The sequence below is a fragment of the Lampetra fluviatilis genome, chromosome 12 (genome assembly GCF_964198595.1).
Source record: "Lampetra fluviatilis chromosome 12, kcLamFluv1.1, whole genome shotgun sequence".
NCBI lineage: Eukaryota > Metazoa > Chordata > Hyperoartia > Petromyzontiformes > Petromyzontidae > Lampetra > Lampetra fluviatilis.
The window spans coordinates 5,887,177-5,911,734 of record NC_136286.1 but is presented as its reverse complement, the minus strand read 5'-3'; the positions used below and the strand labels follow the sequence as shown (position 1 = coordinate 5,911,734).

Sequence of the window (24,558 nt, the reverse complement as noted above, 5' to 3'; positions counted from 1 at the left end):
TATTTTGGAACAGTGTGTATGGGCAATCAATCATGACTGCCGCGTATTTCCATGGCATGCTAAACTCACGTTAATGCTTGGATTCATTCATATCCTTCATATAGGACATTTGAACCCTTTGGTAAGCATAATACAATATGAGGGTTTCATAATGAGTGACCATGTGAGATTAATGCTCTTTATTAATGGTCATTGTCAAGGCTATGCTTATGAAAACACTTTTTGAGATGGTGACTGTTTGGCTCTAGTGTAAAAGTAAAACGTTCTAGGTGGCTTTTGCTTGTGTTAACTGTAATCCAACACATCTGCCAGACTTCTAGGACCTTTGCATAACTCTACCGGTTTATCCAGTTCAAGTAAGAATTCTCACCAAATAGGCAAAAGAATGTCATTCAAGTTGCTTGCAGGTGGCTCTGATAGTGTACGACTTGCAATCTGAAGGTTGCATGTTTAAATCCTGGTTTGGGGGGTTGACTTAGCCCATAATCTGTCAGGGTTCGATAAAATGAGTAATCTTTTCGGGATGTCAACAGTGGTTTTATTACGGTTAGAGTTTAACCTGCCATAGGAATCGGGGATTTCCATTACTGGCTCCGAACTAAATGACCACGACAGCGATGTTCATTTCAGCAGATCTAGAAGGTTCAAAGATGTTATTAGAATAACTGATTGTTTTAAGAAGGTGCATTATATCCTTCACAAAATAGTAAGTGCGGCCTAAGTACAGTGTACATTTTTTTTGTATGCTGCATCATGCAGGGTAGAACACATATCTTCTAATCTGGTGTGCTCTGGAGAATTATTTTTGAGGTTTGCATTGTGTGTTTAGCAATGATAAAGGAATAATGAAACAGGCATTATCACATTTTGTGGTTGTCGGTTTGGGCTGCGCCAGAAAGAAAACGCCGATTTACAGTTGGTTGCTGCTTATCACACGTACCAAAAGCCCCTGTATCTAGGAATGTAGGAAGGCAACTTGGGTGGGGTGTAATTGTGAGGTCTTTTGGGTTCCTGTGTCACAAGAGAAACAGGTTGTTTGCAGCAGGACTGGGCCAGACAGGGACAGTATTTTTTCGAGCAGGATTTATATACACCGTTAAGCATGAAGCAGAATATTTATTGCACGAATTTAAATCATCAGCCATGATCAATCCACTGCTGGATGAGTGTCCTTTCTCAAGCTGCAACCACCTCTCACAATGCTGCGATGTCATAATTTGGCTGGCATTTGCACACGGACTGATTTAATTGCACCGTCTCTTGGGTGGATGTCTTCTCTGGTGTGTCTCATTCCTTGGCTGGAACTCCATCGTTAATCTAAATACCATAGTGGTTATTTTCATACCATGGTATATTCATTGGTGCCTGTTGATGAGATGACTTGCAGTTTTAACTTAACTGAAGTTTGCCTGCTGTAGTTATTACTGCAGAAGATTTGTTTTTTTGTACTATTAATGTGAGTGAATGTATTAATTATCAGCCATAATCAATCCACTGCTGGATGAAGGATACCCAAACCTCAAACTCTGTGGTTTAAAGATCCACCTAGCACCTACGAAAAAAACTAGCTGTCTTTAAAAATGATAAATCTCAATCTGAACTCTTCACATACATGTAAGTTGAGCTTTAGGCAGTCATGCATTGTATTGCTTGTCAGTACAATGCTAAGGGATAGGATGAATGACCTTTAAGGACATATCAGAAGTCACTTCCCCTGAATAACTAAAAGTGATTACTTGAATCACAGTACTTACAATATCTACTTTAGTGCCTTAATTAAATTAATATTAAGGTACATGTACAGCTCTTGTGTCAATCCACTGCTGGATGACATCCTCCCCATGCCACGTGGATCGTGGAGGTTATATTACCAGATTTCACCACCCTGATCAATGCCAGTTGGCACTGCATGCTGCTAACAATGTAGCCCAACAGCAGTCTGCATGGTGTTCACCCATTTAAGCACTATCCAGGATCAAGCCTGCTTGGATTCCAACATCTGACAAGATTGCGTGCTTTCCAGCTAATTCGGTCACAGGAAAATGGACAATAATCTAGGCAATTAAAAAATACATGTATTGCATGTACCATCACTACCACTTTAATTTGTTAAGTATCTGTGAACTGAACTGGCTATATGTGATAGTTTCGCTAAATGGTGCAAACTTTTGTCCTTGCAAAATAATGTTCTGGTATGTGCCTTTTTATTGCAAGTAAACAATTACATGGCTTATTTTAAAATAACCTACATTTCAATATATTATCATGCAGGTGATGGAGCTTAAGTACATTTAAGATCATTTCAAAAGCGTTTGAACATTATTCTCATGTTCCAATTGGCTCACTGCTCATGCTAAGAACATATATTTGCATTTATTGACATATCAATGATCAGCTGATTCGTGTTTAAGCAAAAAAAGAGCCTGATGTTCTTTTTCAGATAAAGTGAAGTTGGGCAGACATTGCATTTTGTTTGAGTGTCTGCTTCCATGGCTTAATTGGTGCAGGTCGTTAAAGTGCTTAAAGCTTGCAGGGCTGTTTACCCACGCCATTGCAGCTCTGCCCCAGGGAGATCTCTAATGACCAACAATATGGAGCAAAGTGCTTCCTGTTTATAACTTAATTGTCTTGGTCAAAAAGGAAATGTTCATGTCCTTTTTACGAAGACTGTTAAAATGAATATACGTAAAACATGAATTTGGAAGTGTTTTTTTACGTCACTTATTCTTCCTTCTGTATTATTTTTAATATATACGATTCTGGCTTGTATACAAAGCACGGTGTCTTCAAATTTATCAACTGTTATCCATCGGCAGCCTATTTTTGACTCCCAAAAGCAGTACACAGTCTACTACCAGGCAGGGTGTAAAGAAAGAATATCCATTGAGAGATTGTATTGGGAACCCAAGTGATGATTCACATGCACGTTTTCTGGACCAAAATAGGACTTAGATGTTCATGTTTGCCGTGACAGAAAGATAGACATGGTTTTGAACCAGAACCTGCCCGTTTACAACAATCCAACTCGTGAAAAAAAAGCTTAATAGTGATTGGCTGCAAGCCTCCGATCATCAGCCATGATCAACAATCTCCTGGATTAATGCCTCCCCAGGCCATCATCTCTCAATCCTACGATGTAACAATCCATCTAATACCTTCTCCAAAGCTGATTTTATCCCTCCATCTCTGCGTTGTGGACATCCTTTACGGGCACGTTCCCTTCCTTGTCTGCCACTATCGTTAGTTTCAACCACCGACTGTCATTTTTTTCTAGGGACGTGTCCTGCTCAATATATGCCTGATAGTTCTTGTTTAAAACTTAGGTCATGCATCAATGCCACCCTATCTCTAAAACAAATGGCCATTAACAAAACGGTTTGGTGTGGATATCTGTAGCAATCCAGTGATGCATGCTCTACACTTACACAATGATATATATTTTGGCGTGATTTTAGGTTACTCAATGTGAAAATAGTTAAAAATGTTATTACATGTGTTTTATTTAGGCTGAACTAAATTTTGTTCATTATAACAAAAATATTACAAACCTTTTACCAATTACTGGTAAAGTCGCAATATTGTATTTTAATAATCACTCGCGTGAAATTTCTAACGAGTAATTGTCAGGCCTATTTAAGAATATGTGTTTGGCTGTAAGGCCTATTTTATATTTATACTATTCTCTTCACTGTTTCCATAAGTGTTGCAATATGTATAACTTTGCTATTGTAAGTTGATCTCACAAGAGGAAGTATTAGGAGCAGTGGTCAAATGAAACTTTATAAGCTACAAACCATATATTTTTCTCCACACTAAACAAATGCACGTTTCAACCAGTTTATTTCACCTTGTGTCCTTTCGTGCCAGTTCTGCCTTATGTTTAAACCATAACACATTGCTTACGTGGTTGTCTGACCCTCACTCTCCCCTTCCTCGCTGTGTGTAGTGCAAGTGTGCACAGTACTGGCCTGACCAAGGGTGTTGGACATATGGCAACTTACGGGTGTCAGTGGAGGATGTTACCGTGCTGGTCGATTACACCATCCGCAAGTTTCTCATCCAAGTGGTGAGATTTCTGCAGTGTGCAATTCCCCTTTTTGCCTCCACTGTCCCAGTAATGCATTGCCACCTTGTGGTGGATGACTTGAAGTTGCTTTTTCAATCAGACATGAACGGGCCTTGCGGGGGTATATTGGAGGTCGAGTGTAGAAGGTAAAGGTGCAGCCTTGCAATTGCTTGCTTACATCATCGCTAGCGGAAGGGCCTCAAGAGGAAGCTTGAGAGAGCTCCTGTAAAGGGTGTTTAGTCTACTCTTCTACCCTGGCCTGACGTCTTGGAAGACATTTGAGTAGCCACATAATATCCCACACACGTGACCTGCCACTCAACAAACGGTGGAGTTACCCGTTCATGCTCCTGGGTTGGACAGAGGCGATTGAATGTAATTAGCGAAAAATTGCAAGATTAATGCTGTTTATTTTACTTGACCATAACGACTGTTTTTGTTTATTTTCACAAATAATGAATGTAATGAAAAAAATGTCATTCATATCCACGGAGGCCGAATGTTAGTGTTAGGTTATCTGCACGTACATCTTCATGGCTGAAATCTTTTGTACACTGGGAATGGTGTCCAGGTTATTCCATAAACCCAATCAGTTTTTTAAAGTGTGGGCTAGATCAAAAACGTTGATGATGAATAGATCACAGTTGCTGAAATTCACTAACATATCTGAATTGCCCAGTGCTGACAGCTGAAACTCATGGGCACTAGAAGTTTGTTGGCATCATTTGCACGACGTTACACTTGAGCCAAGAGCCTGTCATGATCCATGACTGATCATGACGGAGCTGTGTGTTCATGTTATTTTCAAGTCATATTTATGTCCATTAAGCCCTTTGATAAATAAATTGTGGACACAAATAGACAATGTAATTTTATATATGGCTCTGCTTTTTATCAGAGAAAAGTTCCAATATTGCATAGGGTCGGCTGCTCGGAATTGTATCTGTCCACGTGCTCCTATTCCGTGCTCCTCTAATCACATCCACTCTTAGATCTCGTTCCATCATATCCTTCAATCTCACCCTGTACTGCCCTGCACTGGTGACATCTCCATAGCTCTTATCATTGCATCTTCTTTGCCTCTTCTCAGCACATGCCCACACCTTCTAAGCCTCGCCTCCCATAATGTGTCAAGAACAGTAGTGTAACCAATGCTAAAAATCGGACTTGAAAATTATACTTAATTTTGTTCCTTTGGCCATTTTTGTTTTTGCAATAACATTGCAAATTTTTTGTGCATTTGAAATGTTGTTTAAAATTAAATCGTAACATGCACCTTTTAATGTCTTACTTTCATTTGTTGTCAATTAGTGGCATTCGAAGAAATTAATACTTAATGCTTGCTCTTGGCACAGGTGGGAGACATTCCTAACAAGAAGCCTCCCAGGCTGATCACCCAGTTCCACTTCACCAGCTGGCCAGACTTTGGAGTACCCTTTGCCCCCATTGGCATGCTGAAGTTCCTCAAGAAGGTTAAAACCTGCAACCCACCATATGCTGGGCCTATTGTTGTGCACTGCAGGTATGATTGTTTTTGATCACTTTTGTTGCATATAAATAACACATTCCTGCGGAGGGAGCTGGTAGGAACGTTGGGTTGCTCGGTCAATGGCCAGGGTCAACGGCGGCGTGGTGTATTCAGCAAATATGGCCGACTGAGGGCGGGCACAAGCCGGCGTGAGTAGGTTAAACGTTGAATTTTATAAGGGCACCACGGAGTGACCAGCCCCTCCCCACCCAGCCCCACCCCTCCCACCCCCCACCCAGCATCACCCACCCCACCCAGCCCCTCCCCACCCTCCCCACCCAGCCCCTCCCCACCCTCCCCACCCAGCCCCTCCCCACCCTCCCCTCCCCACCCAGCCCCACCCTCCCCTCCCCACCCACCCAGCCCCTCCCTGCACGACGGACGGACACAATAATCCCCTGTGGGCTGGTGTAACCAGGAGGTTCCTACCAGTATTAGACTGCTATTTTATAGCACTCTAGAATATCTATGTAGCTTCCTTTACCTATGACCTGTATGTACTTGTGACACATTTATTTACTGTTATTCAGTTCTACCTCAAAGCTGTTTATATGTACATTGGCAATATCTATTTTAAAATAGTTATTTTAATTTGGAACACACATAGCTACACCACTAAATGTCTCATTATCCATCCAAATAAAAACAGTTATGCACATTTGCATGTGTGCATGACCAAAACTTACATGCAATGCTGAATTCACATTCCTGCACTTGGGAACCGTTATTTTTAATATAAGTTTTTTCTTCGACCGGCATTGCCTGAATGTCACGTAATGTCTACCACAGCAACAATCATTCCACGAGCCAGATGTGTTTCGCGGTCTCACATGCACGCGCCCGCTCGCCCGTTGCTGCATGTTCCCTTGCTCAGCGCGGGCGTGGGCCGCACGGGGACCTTCATCGTGATCGACGCCATGCTGGACATGATCCAGACGGAGCGCAAGGTGGATGTGTTCGGCTTCGTGACACGCATCCGCGCCCAGCGCTGCCAGATGGTGCAGACGGACATGCAGTATGTGTTCATCTACCAAGCCCTTCTGGAGTTCCAGCTGTACGGAGACACGGAGCTCGAGGTCACCTCGCTCGAGAGCCACCTGCAGAAGCTCTACAACAAGAACACTCCCTCTGGCTGCACAGGCTTGGAGGATGAGTTCAAGGTGCAGCAAGTCACAAAGACAGTGTTTGCCAAACATGCCTCTCAGTAGAGCTCTTTAATGAACGGCTCCTGCCATAGCTTTGTGACGAGGGGGGTTCGTGTTACATAAAGTCATGCGTGGCATTGACTGGATGGCTGTTCATGGGGTTTTGTTTTAACCTAAATTGGGGGAGGGGGGGGCATGGGGGGGCAGGGCTGCTCTGGACCGATTCAGATATGACTCACTACTGATGCTAACCATGGTTAGAACTAAGGTCAGCTGGGCTCGATTGACCCCAAAAGCAATGACGTATTGATTTTAAAAACATGATTAGTATTATAAATACTATCTTATATTTTTATTGTCATCAAAAAGTTTAATTTACTGTGGATTGTTTCAGTCAAAACAGATTTTAGGCTGACTATAGCAGCTGGCTTTTATGTACCTTTTTTCTAAAATGCGTAACACTTCTTTTTTCACATATGGAAATGTATTGAGCCTAATTAACACCAAAATACATGTTCTTATAGATGTGAGAAATATTAAGTCAATCTCGTTTACAAAAATAATTGTGCAAATACAAATTGGGCAAACAGAATTTACAGTGCTTTGTTAGTCCACAACTGGATGAAGGTCCCCCATGCCACGTCAGTCATGAGGGTTGTTTGACCATACTTCACCACGCTGGTCAGTGTGGGGTTGGTGAAGGGGCGCACAGAACCAGCTCGGAACGTTTTTCACCGATGTTAGCTTTAGCTGGGAATCAAACTTTAGTCTCCAGGTTCATATTACATTGTGCCAACCAATGTACTAATTACAACTCATTTGAAAATGTGCAATTAAACAACATGTTATCTCTTTCAGAAACTAACGACTGTGAAGATTCAGAATGAAAAGATGCGCACTGGCAATCTCCCAGCCAACATGAAGAAAAACAGGGTGCTACAAATCATTCCATGTAAGTGGCACAATATATTTTTGGAGCTCTCTTCTCCTTATGACAACAATTTTATTCCATAGATGGGCACTTTTGATTTGCCTTTGGGAATAGCAATCTTCGCCAATTTATAAAATGTACAGCGCACTCATAAAAAGTGCTTGGCTAATGATCAAGGTTATTTTATCACTTTAAAAAGTGACAATCTACCTTTTGCCATTAATGCCACACACAAAGCGTTCCCCAGAGTTCAGGGGCACATTAGCATTGATCTGCAGTATTTGATTACCCAAGAGCCGTCTAGACTTTTTCGCTGGCTATGTTGCCACATTAATTATCTGCTTGGGTCTGCTTTTGTAAAGAAATTAATGAGGTCTGCAATGTTAAAACACATTTTCACGAAGCCTTTTTACTCAAACGTTCCTATATTTTGACATCGGTAATTACCGATAATAATATGCGCAGCGAATAAGTAATTGTTGGATCAAAATGTCAGAACAATCTTACCTCTAAATTTCATATAAGGAAAATATGTAAAGCTCATAATTTATTGAGGTAACATCGCCATCTGCTGACTGTTAGAAAATGACAGTTGTGCAGCAATGCTGCAAGAGAAACCGTTGTTTGTTTCATGGCTCAAGTTCAAACGTTTACAGTGCTGACTTCACATTGCATGCGTGTAGATTTGTGCATTTTCTTGGGATGTGTTTAATTTATTGTTGTGTTACAGATGATTTTAATCGCGTTATTATACCTATGAAGCGAGGAGAGGAATTCACCGATTACATCAACGGATCTTTTATTGACGTGAGTGCTTTTTTACATATATATGTTTTGTGTAGAATAATAAAAACATTGGTCTAGGAACGAGAAATAAAGCGTAACTCTGTTTCACATGTACAAAAATGTGACATTTGTTTTGCACAGCAAATAGAACGTTTTCAATGCTTTTGCTATATAAATAGGATCTTTCCGATATGAAAATACAGCAGAGGTTTATACAGCCACTTTAAACAAGCAAAACATCTGCACAGATATATAGGACTTTGTTACAAACATCTATATGTGCCGCCAAATTGAATTGATTATTGCCAAGCTATACACATGCCACCTAATTGTGTTTGCCAATGCGGCTGAGCAAATACAATTATGTTTGGGAATCAATCCCCACATGGTCCATGGCGAGAGGCTTCGCACCTGTTAAATAGCCTGATATTTGCTTGCAGCTCTGCTGTGGCCATGAAATTGATTGAGCGCAGTCATCTGCCATACAGTCACAGGAACTGGCTGTGACCTGTGTGAAATAAAGGTCACCTTCATGTGAATACACTTCGTGTGTTTGTGCATCAATGGGGTTAAAAATACCATGGCAGTCTTGCCCAGTTCATATTTATCTTTAAGATAAATGATTAAATTTCGATTTAAAGCTTTCGTGACTGCAGGGATTCATCTTCTTGGTTCTTTCGGTAAGTCACGTAGAAGGGAAATAATGAAATAATAAAAATAAAACATAATAAAATTATTCTCACGACGTTTCGGCCACAACGCAAGCAGCCGTCCTCAGGTGAAGAACAGCTTAAATATACGCTGCCAAGCCTGGTGGTGCCCATTCAGACGCTGTCTTTCCGACAGACCTGTTTTTCGCCTGAGGACGGCTGCTTGCGTTGTGGCCGAAACGTCGTGAGAATTATTTTATTATGTTTTATTTTTATTATTTAATTTTTTCCCTTCTACGTGACTTTACCGAAAGAACCAAGAAGATAAATGATTAAGCTTTTAATTTTAAACCATATATTTGTTCAGCACGTTTATCAATAACATTGAAATGATATTTAATAGGTGACGTTTCAGGAAATGGCCCTTCTTCATATCACTTATGTATATATGACATCCTATATTAGTGTGAAGGCATATAATTTGTATGTTTTCTTTTATATTTTGAAACATGTTGTATTTAGGGCTATCGGCAAAAAGATGCATTTTTAGCTGGCCAAGGTCCCTTGCAGCAAACGGTTGAGGATTTCTGGCGGATGGTGTGGGAGTGGCGATCCTGTTCCATCGTCATGCTGACCGAGTTGGAGGAGAGGGGCCAGGTATTCTTTTCAAGATGTGCATTTGCTTGTATTATGGAACCCACTTGATTGCAGAACTTTATCTTCAGCCTTGATTAATCCACTGCTGGATGAAAGCCTCCAAAAGTCGTCGCCAACTCTCATGGTTCTCCCAATGTAACAATCCAACTGGCACCTGCACATGAGCTTATTTCCTTGCTCCAGCTTCTTTATAGACGTCCTCTTGAATGTGTTCCATTCCTTGTTTAACCATACTTCACCACTGATCAGTGCTTGTTGTGGATGGCGATGGGGTGGAACCCAGCACTGGTTCAGATATCACATGCATCAATGATATTAGCCATGGCCAGGAATCGAATTCAACTCACCGCGTTTGTAGTTTAGTCCGCTATAACTGCTGCTCCACTGCTCTACCCCTTGACTTATATATAGAGAGATAGAGATATATGAAGAAAAAATTGTGCGAACAAATTTATTATGGGTTTCTAGTTTTACCAACTATAACTTATACAAAAGAAAACAAACACTGTGCCAAATGTTTTGTTTCCAATATATTTGAACTCGCAACCTTGGTAATAGAACCATTAAAAAAAAATTTTCATAGTGCTCATTAGTTTAGTTTGTACTTGAATCTGTATACAAATGTATGCAAACTTAATATTATTTTGCAATTTCTACCGAAGTAAAAAAAAGAGTAGCAACTTGTATATTCAATCGTAAAGTAATATTTTTTGTCAAAGCTTACCATTGCAAGCAAGGTAATACTGCACTGGAGTAAAACTCAACCGATTCATAAACATTCGCAGGGCACGTATTAGAACAAAATAACGTGTTGATATTTTTTGTGCATGTGAATTCAGGAGAAATGTGCCCGGTACTGGCCCACGGAAGGCACGATCACATACGGCGACATCATCATCGAGCTAAAGCAGGAGAATTCGCACGACAGCTACACCGTGCGTGACTTCAGCGTGTCTAACACCCGGGTGAGCTGCTGCTATTTTTATTTGAACCACACTTTGCGCGCGTTTAGAGAGTGGTAGTGTAGCGGTCAACACACTGCGCTACGAACCTGGCGGCCCGAGTTCGATTTCTGCTCACGGCTAAATGTGCACCTAGTGTGATGTGTTAACATTGCCACATGGTAGACAAAGGCAACTGGGCATTGTGCTGGTTACCGACCCTGTGGCGGCTTTAATATGTGCTCAAAAACAGTACTTTCCCCAACAGTCTTAAATGCTATATGGGGCATCTTTGTCTTACTGAGCTGTGAAACTCAGCATGGCAGTCACCTATGACATTATAAAGAGAACATTATCTATAAACAAACCTCCATTCTTTGTCTCAGCACAAAAAAATATATATTTAGTCATTGGTTTTCCAGGCAAATATTATCCAGCAGCATTTGTTTAAGCATGCAAATGCTTAGTACATGATTTGTATGTGGAGACATAATGGAGGCCTGTTTATATCATGTACAGACAGATTTTGTGGACTTGAAGCAATGCGGTATCTCTTTGCATCTCTGTGCATTATTTCATATCTGTATATACAGTGGCAATTTGCGAACACGATAATAGCAATGTATTAACTGTATATGTTTCAATTTTAAAATGTAAGGTGAGGAAAAAAATATTCGTTTGCTTTCATTAACTTTAATTGACAGTATTAGCCAACAACAATAAATATAAAATGAGTAAATAGGTTGATAAATAATATAATTGAGGTTTTCAAGAAAATAACTGGGGTTTTCAGGGTTTAAAATAGGGATAGTGTCAAGATTGATGGTTTATGAAATTATGCTGATTCCAGCATTGAAAACCTAAAATAAAATGTGTGCACTTTTATAAAGAGTTGCATTGCAAAAGTTAAAAATTACACTTCTTGGAAAACGAAGTGGTGCCAACAAGTGATGTTTTACATGGGGACAATTATTTTCATTTTAATCCTTTCACACTTTGCATATGTTGTCCTTCAGGAAAACAAGAGTCGACAGATCCGTCAGTTCCATTTCCATGGCTGGCCGGAGATTGGCATTCCAGAAGATGGCAAGGGCATGATCAGCCTCATTGCTGCTGTACAGAAACAACAGCAGCATACCGGCAACCATCCCATCACTGTGCACTGCAGGTGTGGCATTTTGTGTGGCTATGGTTCGGGAGGGTTGTGACAGATGCCTATTCTCTGTGTGAGATTAAAGCAGTAAAGGCTCGTTAGCTCTCTTCTAAATTGACGGAAGCAATTTCACTATTATCATGAAAACAGCCATATGCGTCAGCGTAATGTGATAAATCACCCAAATGTAAATTGGAATTTGCAGAATTAACTGTCATTTACATGTCACTGACATTTTAAGTAATTCTCCCAAATATAGTGACCTCTTTTAACACAATGTAGAAAAAATGTAAACAACAAACAGATATTTAGATTTTCACTCAAACGTGCACAGAATTCTGATTAATGCTCATATCAAATGTGCTTGCATTTTTTATATACACACTTTAGGAAACGGAAATAAAATTACTTTTTAATTTGACTGCGTCATTGTCATTTTAAACTTGTATTTTATGATGATGACATGGGCTTCTGTCACAGTAAAGTTTGGAATTTTCTTATAAATGGGTGTCACATTACCGTTCGAGATTTTAATCATTGTGGGGCATCAAAGCAGTTCCTTAAAGTTGTCTTAGCCTGGTTGATGCTCTTCACCCTGCTTCTGATGGTGCAACTTTTTTTCTTGCTTTGCAGTGCGGGCGCTGGTCGCACTGGCACATTCTGTGCCCTGTGCACCATCCTGGAGCGTGTGAAGACGGAAGGAATTCTTGACGTATTTCAGACGGTAAAGAGTCTACGAACACAGAGGCCCCACATGGTGCAGACCTTGGTGAGCGATTTCATTTGTACCATTGGTCCTTGGCTGGACTCTCATCGCAACGCTTGCTTTAATTTGGAAATGCATTGTAATGTTGGTGTTGCTAAAATAGCATTTCCCCAAGTCTAATCAACCTTTAAAACTTCATTTGAGATTTCACAAGTTGAAAATTTATTTACTGTAAAGGTTTATCTTATGAAATGCAAAGGCACTAGAATACTGTTTTCATGTAAATAAATATAATTTAGCTTGTTTCGCTTAAGATTGTTACAAACTCACGCAAGAATACAATTAATATCTTTGGTATTAGTCGCGTGACATTCTGGCTGCCTTCCCGCTTTTCTGTGGTTTCCTGCGCCTCAGATTCATTGTCTTTCATGAAGGGGTAAATTAAAACTGCACATTCCCCATCATTATAATCTAACTGAACATTTTAATGATAGTATTTGCAATCAAAAATGGCAATTACTTTTTGCATTTAATTCCAGTTATTTAATCCTTTCATGCATCATGCCCACTGGTGGACTGCTGTGATTTATATGACTTTGAAATTATATTAATAAAATCACATTTTACGTGGTTCCTTTGACTCCTATAATTCAAATTAGTCTAATTCCTTAAATTATTTTTAATTTAATACTTCATGCATTATAGGGTTAATGCTACCCCAATTGCCAAATCCGGTTGTAAGCAATGTGTTAATGAGCCAAGAATGTCTGTGTCACGTGCGTGACGTCACTTCAAGTCGACCAGACCCCCTCATTAATCATCATGAACAGTATATTCTTGGATCTTTCGGTAAAGTCACATAGGTTCAAAGAAAATAACAAAAAATAACTAAAAACTACGACGTTTCGATTGCAACACAAGCGTTCGTCATCAGGAAAGGAATAAGAGGGGGACAGCTGCTGAGGCAGACTGTTTTAAAGGTTTAAAATGGGTGTAGCCCAAGGGTCATAAACGAAGTGGGTGGGGCTAGTGATGTTAATGTGAGAAATTAGCATGTTCATGGAAAATCGCAGAGCAGCAACGTCGAGCTCGGCGAGCGATGTGGCTGTGTTAGTGTGGGAAATGTAACCTGTTAATGTAAAATTGGAGAGCCCGAAAATAACAACTCACATTGGAAAGTGGTAGGATGGGAACATCACAGCCAGTTATGACTTAAACTGGCTGATAACGTCCTTCCAATGATTGCTCAGTTTATACCCATCTTCTCGATTGAAGTTGTGTCTGTGTATGTGGATGGTTTCATGAACTAATCTTTGTTGATAGCCAGTGGGTTTGCAAAGTACCTTCGTCTTTGAGAAATCAATGTCTCGGGCCGTGTTTGTGAACATGAGGCAGATCTGAAACACGGCTGGACCAATACCTCGTTCGTGGCTGACCATTGTATTAATGCGGTGGGCTCACACGAAATTGATTTTTTAAAGACGAAGGTACTTTGCAAACCCACTGGCTATCAACAAAGATTCGTTCATGAAGCCATTCACATATACAGACACAACTTCAATCGCTAAGAGGGGTACGAACTGAGCAATCATTGGAAGGACGTTATCAACCAGTATAAGTCATAACTGGCTGTGATGTTCCCATCCTACCACTTTCCGATGTAAGTTGATATTTTCGGCTCTCCGATTTTACATTAACAGGTTACATTTCCCACGCTAACACAGCCACCTCGCGCGCCGAGCTCGAGGTTGCTGCTCTGCGATCTACCATTAACATGCTAATCTCTCACATTAACACAGCCACCTCCACGCACACGTGGGGGCCACTCTCTGATCTTACATTAACATGCTAATCTCTCACATTAACATCACTAGCCCCACCCAATTCGTTTATGACCCTTGGGTTACACCCATTTTACACCTTTAAAACAGTCTGCCTCAGCAGCTGTCCTCCTCTTTTTCTTTCCTGATGACGAACGCTTGTGTTGCAATCGAAACGTCGTAGTTTTTTGTTATTTTTTTGTTATTTTCTTTGAACCTATGTGACTTTACCAAAAGACCCAAGAATATGAATTCCTGTAGTCACGAAAGCTTTAAGTCACTCCACATGGGCGGGCGACGTCACTCCACATGGGGGGGGGGGCGAGGCACCCCCTCCCCCCTCCTCAGCGTCAACTTACAACCCTCACTACAAAGGCAGAACCCTCACGTCACGCGATCTCCGTAACGTTATTGAGACATAGAAGTAAAAAGGGCGTCATGATGAACAAGGGATTATAACCTTGAAATGAAATAGGTCTGTGTCACCGCGCCCATACAAATTGCACACGAATTGATGCAATGAATATCACGTCGTGGTCTGCTTTTCGCTTGCAAGTATCAGATTTACTGAAATACACCCGTCGTCCTTAGATGGGGAAAAGGCTCGTTGTAAATAATAATATTCCCGAATACCAGTTGGCCAAAACATGAAGATTATATTGTCCTTTCAGTGGCCGTTTTTATTTGTTTGTTACATTTTGAAACATTAACAACTCGGTCACTACATAGTTACTTTATCAGTCACTTCTACTATCGTATATTTTTCAAAGTTCAGTTGCATAACTTTTGTTTTTATGAAAATTTGCAATATAGTTTAAAGCTATCATGCTGTTTTTCAAGATAGGGAATATGTCAATAAGTCTTTTTTTTACTTCTATTTTTGTTGTGGGACCATTCAACGAATAGATATTTTCCATTATATTTTTTATATATTCTTCCAGCGTATTTATTGGGGGTTTGAACCCCGTCATTGATTAGTTGCAACCACCTTTTGAGATGTCATGTTGGTTGACTTGAAAATACTTGGTGTCTGTTGAATATCAGTCCCCAAGGAACAGTTTTTCAGCTTTTGTCATCCTTGTTTGTCATTGTGTTTTTTTCCCTTTCAATTTACAGGAGCAGTACGAGTTTTGCTACAAGGTTGTACAAGAATATATTGAAGCATTTTCTGACTACGCCAACTTCAAGTGAAGGAAAATGTGTATAAAAAAGCCCGTTCCGAGAGTGGGAGAGCTTGGCTGTAGCTTGATATAAAATTTCATTGATTTAGATTAAAGCCGCAGTCGATTCTCCACAAACTGATTCCTCCCCCCCCCTCCCTACATTCCAGGTCTTAATAAAAATGCTTTACAAACCACAGTGTATGCTTGCAAATGCAGTAAAGAAATTGCAATAAAATGTATTCATTCCAAATAGAAGGCAATGGTCATTGTTTGAGGCTTCAGTAAATTAGCCGCAATTCCAGTAGCCTTATTGCATGGAAAGTTTGAAAGCGTACCATGTTGAAGGCTCAACAAAGCTACAGACATATCTTTTGTGACCAAAATTAAAATAATTTGCATTGCACAGGGTCGACCATTCATATTTGAAAACAAGGTCTTTTGAAACTTAGTCATATGGAAGCAATGCCTTAGAGGCCTTCAACTATATTCCAATCTCTCAATTTCCTCTCTGGAGACATATTGAGAGTTGTACATACATCACATTGCCTTTTTATATGTTCTCTTTCGTAACTGAAACACGTATGTAATGTTATGAAGCAAGTGCATTGTCTTAATAAATGCACTCAATTGAAAAATATTCAATCAGCCTCTAGAATATGTAGCATGTAATGTGACATTTTCAGTTACCATTATTTAAACATCGATTACAAATGTATTATTTCTGTTCACTTACTGTTTTTATATAATAAAGATCGAAAATTTGGAATGGGGGGAGTAGTGGCGCAGTGATTAATGCATTTCACTCTGAACCTGGTGACCTAAGTTCAATTCCAGATCACAGCAAACATCTGTGGCCAGTTATATCAGAACCAGTCCTGCCCCCCCCCCATCACTAACCGATGATCAAACAACCCCCAAGACCGACGTGGCTCGAAGGATTGTAAATTATTCTTACATTTTCTCCCAATTTTATAAAACAGTTATAATTGGAATGCAATGTGGTTGATTCCGGTAGTCTGAGGGTTCCAGCACCACAACACTTACCATACGGCTAATAGTCCCTTTCACACCTTAAAAGCTTCCTACAGCACAGCTGAAGACATTTATTAGAACGAAATGGGGATGCACCCTCCTTTGTAGGGAATGAACCCCTTGGATCTTTCACTCCACACCGTGTCGCTGAGAAAATTGCCCATGTCACATAACGTGACGCATTGGAACAAAAAAAATGCAATTAATCTGACCTTATTTATCTCTTTGAATTCGTCTGTTCTTTACCATTTCTTTCAAATTCTGTACGGTAAGTGTATCTTTTTTTCCAGAACAAAAATGTCATCTATGCCCCGAAGTAATATACTACATGCAGATAATAACTTTCCTTTAACTTACATGGGACTCAGTACAGCAGTGAAGTGGTGACGTAATGTTTTGTGCACTGCAATGAACTGTATTCGATTGATGTCCAGTTAAGAGTGATGTTTGAACTGGTCCTGGGCTTCCTCACTTTTGTCGAAAACCCCATCACCAATGTCGGTAGCGTTGTGAGGACTTTTCCTCGCAGTTGATTAAGAAAGGGGCTGTAATTCTTTCATTGGGGTAACCACAGTTTTTGAAATAAATAAAAATAGATCTGCCCCATAACTCCCAATGGCACATTGTGTGGCAGGCTATACGCATGACCCATGTTCTCGCGCACTGACTTTGAACAGTATCATTACCGTCAATGCATGTTCTTTGATTATGCTTTATAGTTACTGGATATGGCTCAACACAAATACAATTGGAGTCTAGAGATCGTGTGCAGTTATAAGAGCTATGTTATAATTTGTTACATTAATGTCAAAAATGAACGTTTACAACATTGCCCCTTTTCCCAAACTTTTTAGTCAAAGAGATTGAAATTGTATAGTATGCTATAATCACGTTGGTTACATTTATTTGTAAATAATTGCTGTTTATGCTGCCATTTTAAGCGGTTCCTCAATGTCGGTGGGATATTTTGCTACGCGCTGTTGTGATTTGCTTCAAACGTCACTTGGATATCTCATTTTTACGTGTACATGTGTTTTGGAAAATGCCTATGCGAGACATGTAAAACTTTAAGCAAATTGAATGCTTCTTTATGATGAAAATTTTAATTGGTTTAATTAATATTTTTGTCTTAGTCGTGACCGATTTTAACAGCAAGTATTGTACAAAAGGAAGTGTGGGGATGATGCTCTTTGGGCATTGAGAATCCACGAGGTACCGTGAGCACAAATTTGTAATTGTTAAACATTGGTTGCTTTTTTTTTTATTGCCAAACAGCTGTTGATTTGAATTTTATAAAAATGAATGTGACACTCGCTAACTCTACAGTGGTTCTATTTGTGACTTTTGAACATTTTTTTTTAGTGCATGAAGCCAAAAACCCCAGTTCGTAATAACTTGTTAAAACCATGCAAGTAACATGTTGATTCTTGTGTAGTTTTGTAAATGTTAACATTTGATTCTTGCCAGCATGCACTTGTATGGTCAGCTATTGTTGCCTATGAGCGAAGTGTATCAATACAATCAATTCAGGGCTATGCTTCATTCCATGGGTATGTGGGACATTTTTAAAACAATATAGAGGCCATGTGAATAATTGGTAAATGCTAATTATGCTTTTCTAAGTACAAACGGTATGCTAACACATGGCTTTGTATACGTTACCTTGTTATTCAGGTCAATATTACCCTCGTGGTAAAGATTTGTACCCAGCGGGTTACCATTCAGGGCACTGGGAAAGAGAGGACCCTATTGCACCCTCTGGGTATAGTATTTCTATCTGGAAGGTAATAGTAAGTAAATGCATAAGTTGCGTACTATGGCATTGTGTTCTTCTTACAAGAGTGTTAATTTTAATATTTTCACGTATTTATTTTCTTTTTTTAGGATTTTAATATTAATACCTTTTGTTATTTCTAAATGGATGTTTCACAGACCCCTAAAATAAAGTATTAATCAATGTGAACCTACTAATGACATGCCGTTTACCTGATTAAACCATCTCTATGACCACTATTTGTTATTCTGTAAAGAGCATTCCTTATTCACGTTTGGTATTGCAGCTCTTGTGTTGTTTTAATTTTGCACGATTGCTGAGGCGGAGGCCCAGAGGCCCAAAACTCCAAGCAACCGGCAACAAACAGCACGATTGAAGGTGTAATAGACAAGTAAATGTTTTCATTAATTGAGCAAGGTTACAGTAACTTTGGAAAATAGCCAATGGAAGGGAATTCTAAAGTGCAGTGTGGGAAAAGGAACAAATACAAATGTTGGGACCTGCAGTGGGGTGAGTGAACACTATATGGAAGAGAGGAAAGTCAATCTAGTTGCCCAAGCATTCAACTTGGATAGAGGGATAATTTCATGGAAACCGTAACCATAGCAATAGCATCGCAAGTGTAATACAATGATCCATTGCATTGAATTGCTTAGGACTATACAGGATGGTATGTCCCAAGATAGATAACACTGAGAGCTGGACTATGGTCAGTGTTGAAGAATTATTATCATAAGTCTACTGCTTCATATTGGGAATGATCAAAGGCGTCTCTTAAAAGTGAACAATCTCATTGTGTCCGCACAATTAGCTTCTATAATCTTAATTCGATTGTAATAGTTTGAGCACAGTTATTTTGTCAAAATTATACCCACAAGTTATAACCATCAGATCAAAAGCAAACCTAAGATCTATCGTTTGCAGTTTTTTCCCGATTGTAGTACAATGTGCAATTTAATGTAATCATTTTTTCATTATTTTCCTCAGTGTAGCAGACTGGATTTCAATAGATTTCTTATGAAGTGCATGGAAAACTCGATCATTCGTTTAAAACTTTATGCCTCGAGATGTATGCAGGGCACACTTTAAATTCAGATCAGTCTCCATGTTCTCACACTGCATTCTTTACCCAGTTTAAATTGGGTTATCTGATTTAAATCCGCCTCTACTCAATTTTGTGCTAAAACGTCTGCTCCTTGTTTAGTATAACCATGCAATCATGCAACGGGCATACGTGTACAGCTATGTTATAATATATACGTTAATAATCGTGTACATGACGTGTACATTTCTAAATCATAACCGTATCAGTACCAGCACTGATGCTGGTTTGGGTGTTTTGAACGGTATCACAACAAAGACATAAAATGCGTTAAGCAAACCTCACAATAATACAGGATTATTATGGATATGTGCACCTTGTAACTCGTGGTAGTGCCTTACGCCGACAATCCTTACTTCTCCACCAGCTTTAACAGCGTTCTGGAAAATATCGTATGATCAATGAAACCCTTGCGTATGCGTTTCAAATAGTTTTGCTTTGGTGTTCAGGTGTGACGCATAACGTAAGATGTGCTCACAATGTCACCATCACGCTACTTTGTCGTCGTCACGTCCGTCTTTGGTCGATGGCGATCCGAAGACGCTATCGATTTTGGTTTTGCAATTCTCTGTCCCGCGACAACTCTTCCTCACCTCTGCTTTCAACCCGTGCCCTGCCCATGTCTCTCTGCGGCGGCGGCAGTGGCTATAAATACAGCAATGTGATGCACAGGGCAAGCTCCATTGCTGGCGACCACCACCTTCAGACACCACCTGTAGCTGTATACAACAAGTCGGCCAACATTATTACTCTTTTTTGATGATAAGGTAAGGCTTTGGATTATTTTATTCCTACGGATATCAAACCAAAGGCGTCTTAGAACTTGAATTTTAACGTCTAACAGACGCACGACTTTACACGCGATTTAAAACATTTAAGAACATACAAATATGTTTTCTATCTTTAAATTGTGTTATGCTCGTGTAGAGAAGTGTCTTATGATTTGTTTTGTGAGTGACGGAACTCAGTCAAGAATAATGTGCCATGTATACATGATAAAAGTGGGTAGTACTGTATTTAACTTATCGCTGCTGTTCTTAATTTGCGTCTGAAGTACCCTGAAAAGTTTAATCGACCAATTACACGAAAGAGCCAATTGCATTAAACATCTGTTCGCTGGGTATAAGTGTAATTACTGTTAAACAATGTGTTCTGTACGAACGGCACGCTTGGTACATCTGTCGGTAGCGTGGGTGCCCCAAACACTTGAAGTCATGCTACATTGACTAGGACTATACATTCAATCTTCAGAATAACACTCGGTTCATCAATCTCGTATCCAAGAATACACATTTTGTACACAATTGTGCTCAACCTACACGAGAGGCGATCAAACCCCATACGTTGATAGTAGCACAAGCGTACACGGCATTAGACGAAGACTGTATACTTCGTTTTAGACCAGTCATGTATATGCGATCGTGACCGAATGATACAAAGTATAATTATGTTCTAGAATAAATATTACATTTGACATATAGTCGAGTCTACGCTTAAAAGTTACAATTAAAATAAAACCCAACATGTCAAATTCGGGCACCCAGAAATGTAAGCCCTGTGTTTGATTACTTTCAAAGGTCAGCATGAAGTTCTACATTTCTGAAAGTCTCGTGTTGAACATTCAAAATATACTATCATTACCAATGAGCCAAGTAATTGCCTCATGTTCATCGCGACGGTCAGTGTGGGATTTTGAAGGACGCGGGCAAATATCATTCGGCACGAATGTTAACCGTTGTCTGAAATCAAACTCAGGGGTCGTTGTGTTCATAGCGCAGTGCGTCTAACCACTGCACCATCGTTACACCCCAGTATTAAATCATACTAACCCTAAATAACGCATACATGTTGTGACGTTGCGTGAATTTAATAATAAGCATGGGTACGAAGTTTAATATTAATGTAGGTTAGTTTTATCTTTTGTGCTGTGTTCAACCTGTAGATAATCTTCCCTCGTCGGTTTGTGGTACTGGCACTTATGTTTGGAGTACTTTAAATCCCTCATGTGATACAGTTACTTTCGTTCTGATGTTTATTTGTTTTGCTTTTATAATCGTGTTGACCCAGGTCATTAAACTCTCATTGTCTCTTGAGTCCCCACCTATATTGGCTTTGGTGTATTGTCGTACCGGGAGGCAATGCCAGATAATAAAGCAATGACAATTGGAGATGAATGAACGAATCGATTGCTGTCTGTCCCTCGCGCTGTGGAGGATGGGACGCGTGTCACTGTCCCTGGTGCTGATCCTGTGGCTGCTGATGGCCCCGCCGGCCTCGCTGGGGCAGCATTGGTCGCACGGTTGGTTCCCCGGGGGCAAACGGAGCGTTCAGGAGCCGCCCCGACCCTCCTACGAGAGCGTCAGTCCGTCGGATGCTCCCCCCTTCACTCCTGTGAGCTCAGGTCTTTAGGCAGCGGTCTGGCATGTTGTTTGTTCACGCTCTCCAAATGGGTTTTCGGGTTGTGCCATGTGTTGGTCGTCAGGGAATGTCCGACGTTTCTCTCCAAGTATTGGGAGCTTCTTTGGGAACTGAATTCCGTCCATCCACGTGTTGGTAGCTTCTCTGTGAATTAACATAGCTAAATATGTATTATTTAATTATTCGATTATGACTATACACTTGTTTACCCTAATTCAACAGTAAAATTATAACCTTATATATATTTTGATCGAATCTGTTTATGTACTCGACGGACGTAACCGTCATAACCTATCTACCCAAGGCATCACACCAGACCAAGCTAGCACAGGATGAAAAGTTAAGTTATTCGGATTGCCTGTATGTGTAGTTAAATCTGAGCGTATGGTATCACGTACAGGTGTGCGTGAATTTTGTGTTGGATATGACCAACTCCATTCACATTTGCAACTGATTTAATAACTTTGTGGTATAATTTGTAACTATTGATGTTTTTATATTATTTTTAATTTCTTGTATACACTATATATAGGTATATTCTTTTGTTCAAGTTTATGAAGATTGTTTAATTTGTCTACCTATGTAACTTCGCCTGTCATTTCTCGCCATTGGCGCCACCCCCTCCACCCCCCCCCCCCCCCCACTTACGCCTCGCTGGGCACCTGTTGTAAAAAGAGCTTCATAGCTCCTCTGGTTCTTCCAGCCCAAATCAAATGTCTTTGCCTTTCACGCAGGTGCTCAGCAGAGCAGGCGCCGAATGCCCTGTCATCGCTGACACCGACTACCCACGCATACACCTTTTGCGCGACGTGCTGGTGAGTTTTAACGAAACTATTTTATTTTGCCAGGAAAAGCTCATCGAGCTATTAGCCCTTTTTCAGAGGAGACCTGGCAACGCATGATAGCTCATCGAAGTGGGTTATGTTATATGTGGGAATTTATTGTAGCAGCCAAAGAATCTAAATGCATGATTCTAAATGTACAGGGCCAAACCGGAGGACCTGGTAAAAAAAATCTACACTACTACAGGGAGAAAAATCACGCGAACTCAAAATAGACAGACATCAGGGTTGGGATGGAACCCACGACCTCCTGCGTACCAGGCGATACCCCATACCAAGAAAACACGCATTTGGGTTTCATCTTGGCGAAACCGCCGATACACAGTCGCTGTGACCATTTGTTTCATTGTTGATAACAGAGACATCGGCACGTTTCGGAATAAAAACATTGGACATTCGCCTCCAACAAGTGAATCGGGCTCAATGGGCAAGATTTGGTTATTAACAGAGACAAGGAAAATGTAATAAAACAAGACAGAATGAAAACCGGAGTTACGGTACCGCAGCATAGTCCCGTGAGCCACGTTTTAATCCTCGAATTAAGTAACTGCATCGTTATTACTTGTGATGATATATCCACTGTTGGATGAATGCATCCAATTAACAGTAAACCTAACATAAGTACTGTACATGGTATTTATATTTTGAGTTGGGGGGGGGGGGGGGGAGGTTCGTATTGCAGCGTCTTATAACGGCACCAACATCCCAGACTTCTTGAAAGTCAAACACCCAAAATGCTGTGATGAGTATGATGGCCAAATAACAACGGCGGTGTGTGATGTTTGTTATGCACACAGGTGGAGTTAATGGAAAGAAATTCACAGAAGAGAATATATCATCGGAATGAAATGCGAAGAAATGTTGGTTAGGAAACGGATATCCATGGCCAGGACGTATTGCGAGCTTGTATTCGTGCATATAGTTGCTACTTAATTTGATTTCTCACAGCTTTATATGCTGTAATATATAACGTCTCACAAACGTACGCATAATTCTACGTAAAATTATACCTGATTAAACTTCGTTGTACCTGTATAGTTAAACTGTGTAAGCCATATTCCACGTTGTATACTAAACATGATCCGTCACTCCCGTTGGAACTTATTTTAAATATTTATTGATATATTACAATATGATAATCAATCTAAAATTGTGTCATCAGGTTAGTTGTTATCTAAGCTTATTATTTTATTGAATGTTTATTGTACAATATGGATATTGTAGTATTCTGCGTACGCAGTTAAATACTCTTTTCAGCAAAACATTTAATTTTTCACAAGACATATTCATTGCATTATAGCTTCCAATTGAGTATATTTATATGCATCCTTTATTATCTTCTTGGTTCTTTCGGTAAAGTCACGTAGAAGGTAAAGAATAAAATAATAAAAATATAACATAATAAAATTATTCTCACGACGTTTCGGCCACACCGCAAGCAGCCGTCCTCAGGGGAAGAACAGGTCTGTCGGAAAGACAGCGTCTGAATGAACACCACCACGCTTGGCAGCATATATTTAAGCTGGGTTGGAGGGGGAAGAGCGCCTTGACAAAGGAATTTGCATATCAAGAGGAATTTAGCATATTTATGGGAAATGCAGATATGGGATTAGTCACTACTTGTGGAATGTGTAGGAGGTGGGCGTATATTTCGTTGCTTCCTCTTAGTACCTTTCACTCGACGGTCAATGGTATTGTATAGCAGATTGTAATAAAGTCTACGTGACTTTACCGAAAGAACCAAGAAGATGAATCCCTGCAGTCACGAAAGCTTTAAATCGAAATATCCTTTATTAGTTTTATTTTCTGCAGTGTTTGTTTTTAATTAGGCCAATTGCTCACTG

The 24,558-nt window shown here is 40.0% G+C and overlaps 2 protein-coding genes across 5 annotated transcripts in view; both read left to right on the top strand.

Moving 5' to 3' along the window:
- The window catches only part of PTPRA (protein tyrosine phosphatase receptor type A), a 43,220-nt gene extending 21,499 nt beyond the window's left edge, over positions 1-21,721 (top strand). For 3 of the 4 annotated variants that reach the window (XM_078861456.1, XM_078861453.1, XM_078861454.1), the window contains 10 exons: positions 3,947-4,066; positions 5,422-5,588; positions 6,469-6,754; positions 7,598-7,691; positions 8,401-8,477; positions 9,629-9,763; positions 10,603-10,728; positions 11,721-11,872; positions 12,491-12,626; positions 15,500-18,602. In XM_078861456.1, coding sequence (XP_078717582.1) covers positions 3,947-4,066; positions 5,422-5,588; positions 6,469-6,754; positions 7,598-7,691; positions 8,401-8,477; positions 9,629-9,763; positions 10,603-10,728; positions 11,721-11,872; positions 12,491-12,626; positions 15,500-15,574 — 1,368 coding nt within the window. In that variant the 3' untranslated portion in view covers positions 15,575-18,602. Of the gene's footprint in view, positions 1-3,946; positions 4,067-5,421; positions 5,589-6,468; positions 6,755-7,597; positions 7,692-8,400; positions 8,478-9,628; positions 9,764-10,602; positions 10,729-11,720; positions 11,873-12,490; positions 12,627-15,499; positions 18,603-20,111; positions 20,222-21,667 lie in introns of those variants that run through there. The other variant, XR_013637263.1, reaches the window with a different exon arrangement.
- Positions 20,971-23,868, top strand: LOC144935088 (progonadoliberin-2-like). The gene is made up of 3 exons (XM_078861457.1): positions 20,971-21,845; positions 22,607-22,687; positions 23,512-23,868. Exons 1-3 carry the CDS (start codon positions 21,624-21,626, stop codon positions 23,581-23,583), a joined length of 375 nt encoding a protein of 124 aa, XP_078717583.1. The 5' UTR covers positions 20,971-21,623; the 3' UTR covers positions 23,584-23,868.
- The last annotated feature ends 690 nt before the right edge of the window (positions 23,869-24,558 follow it).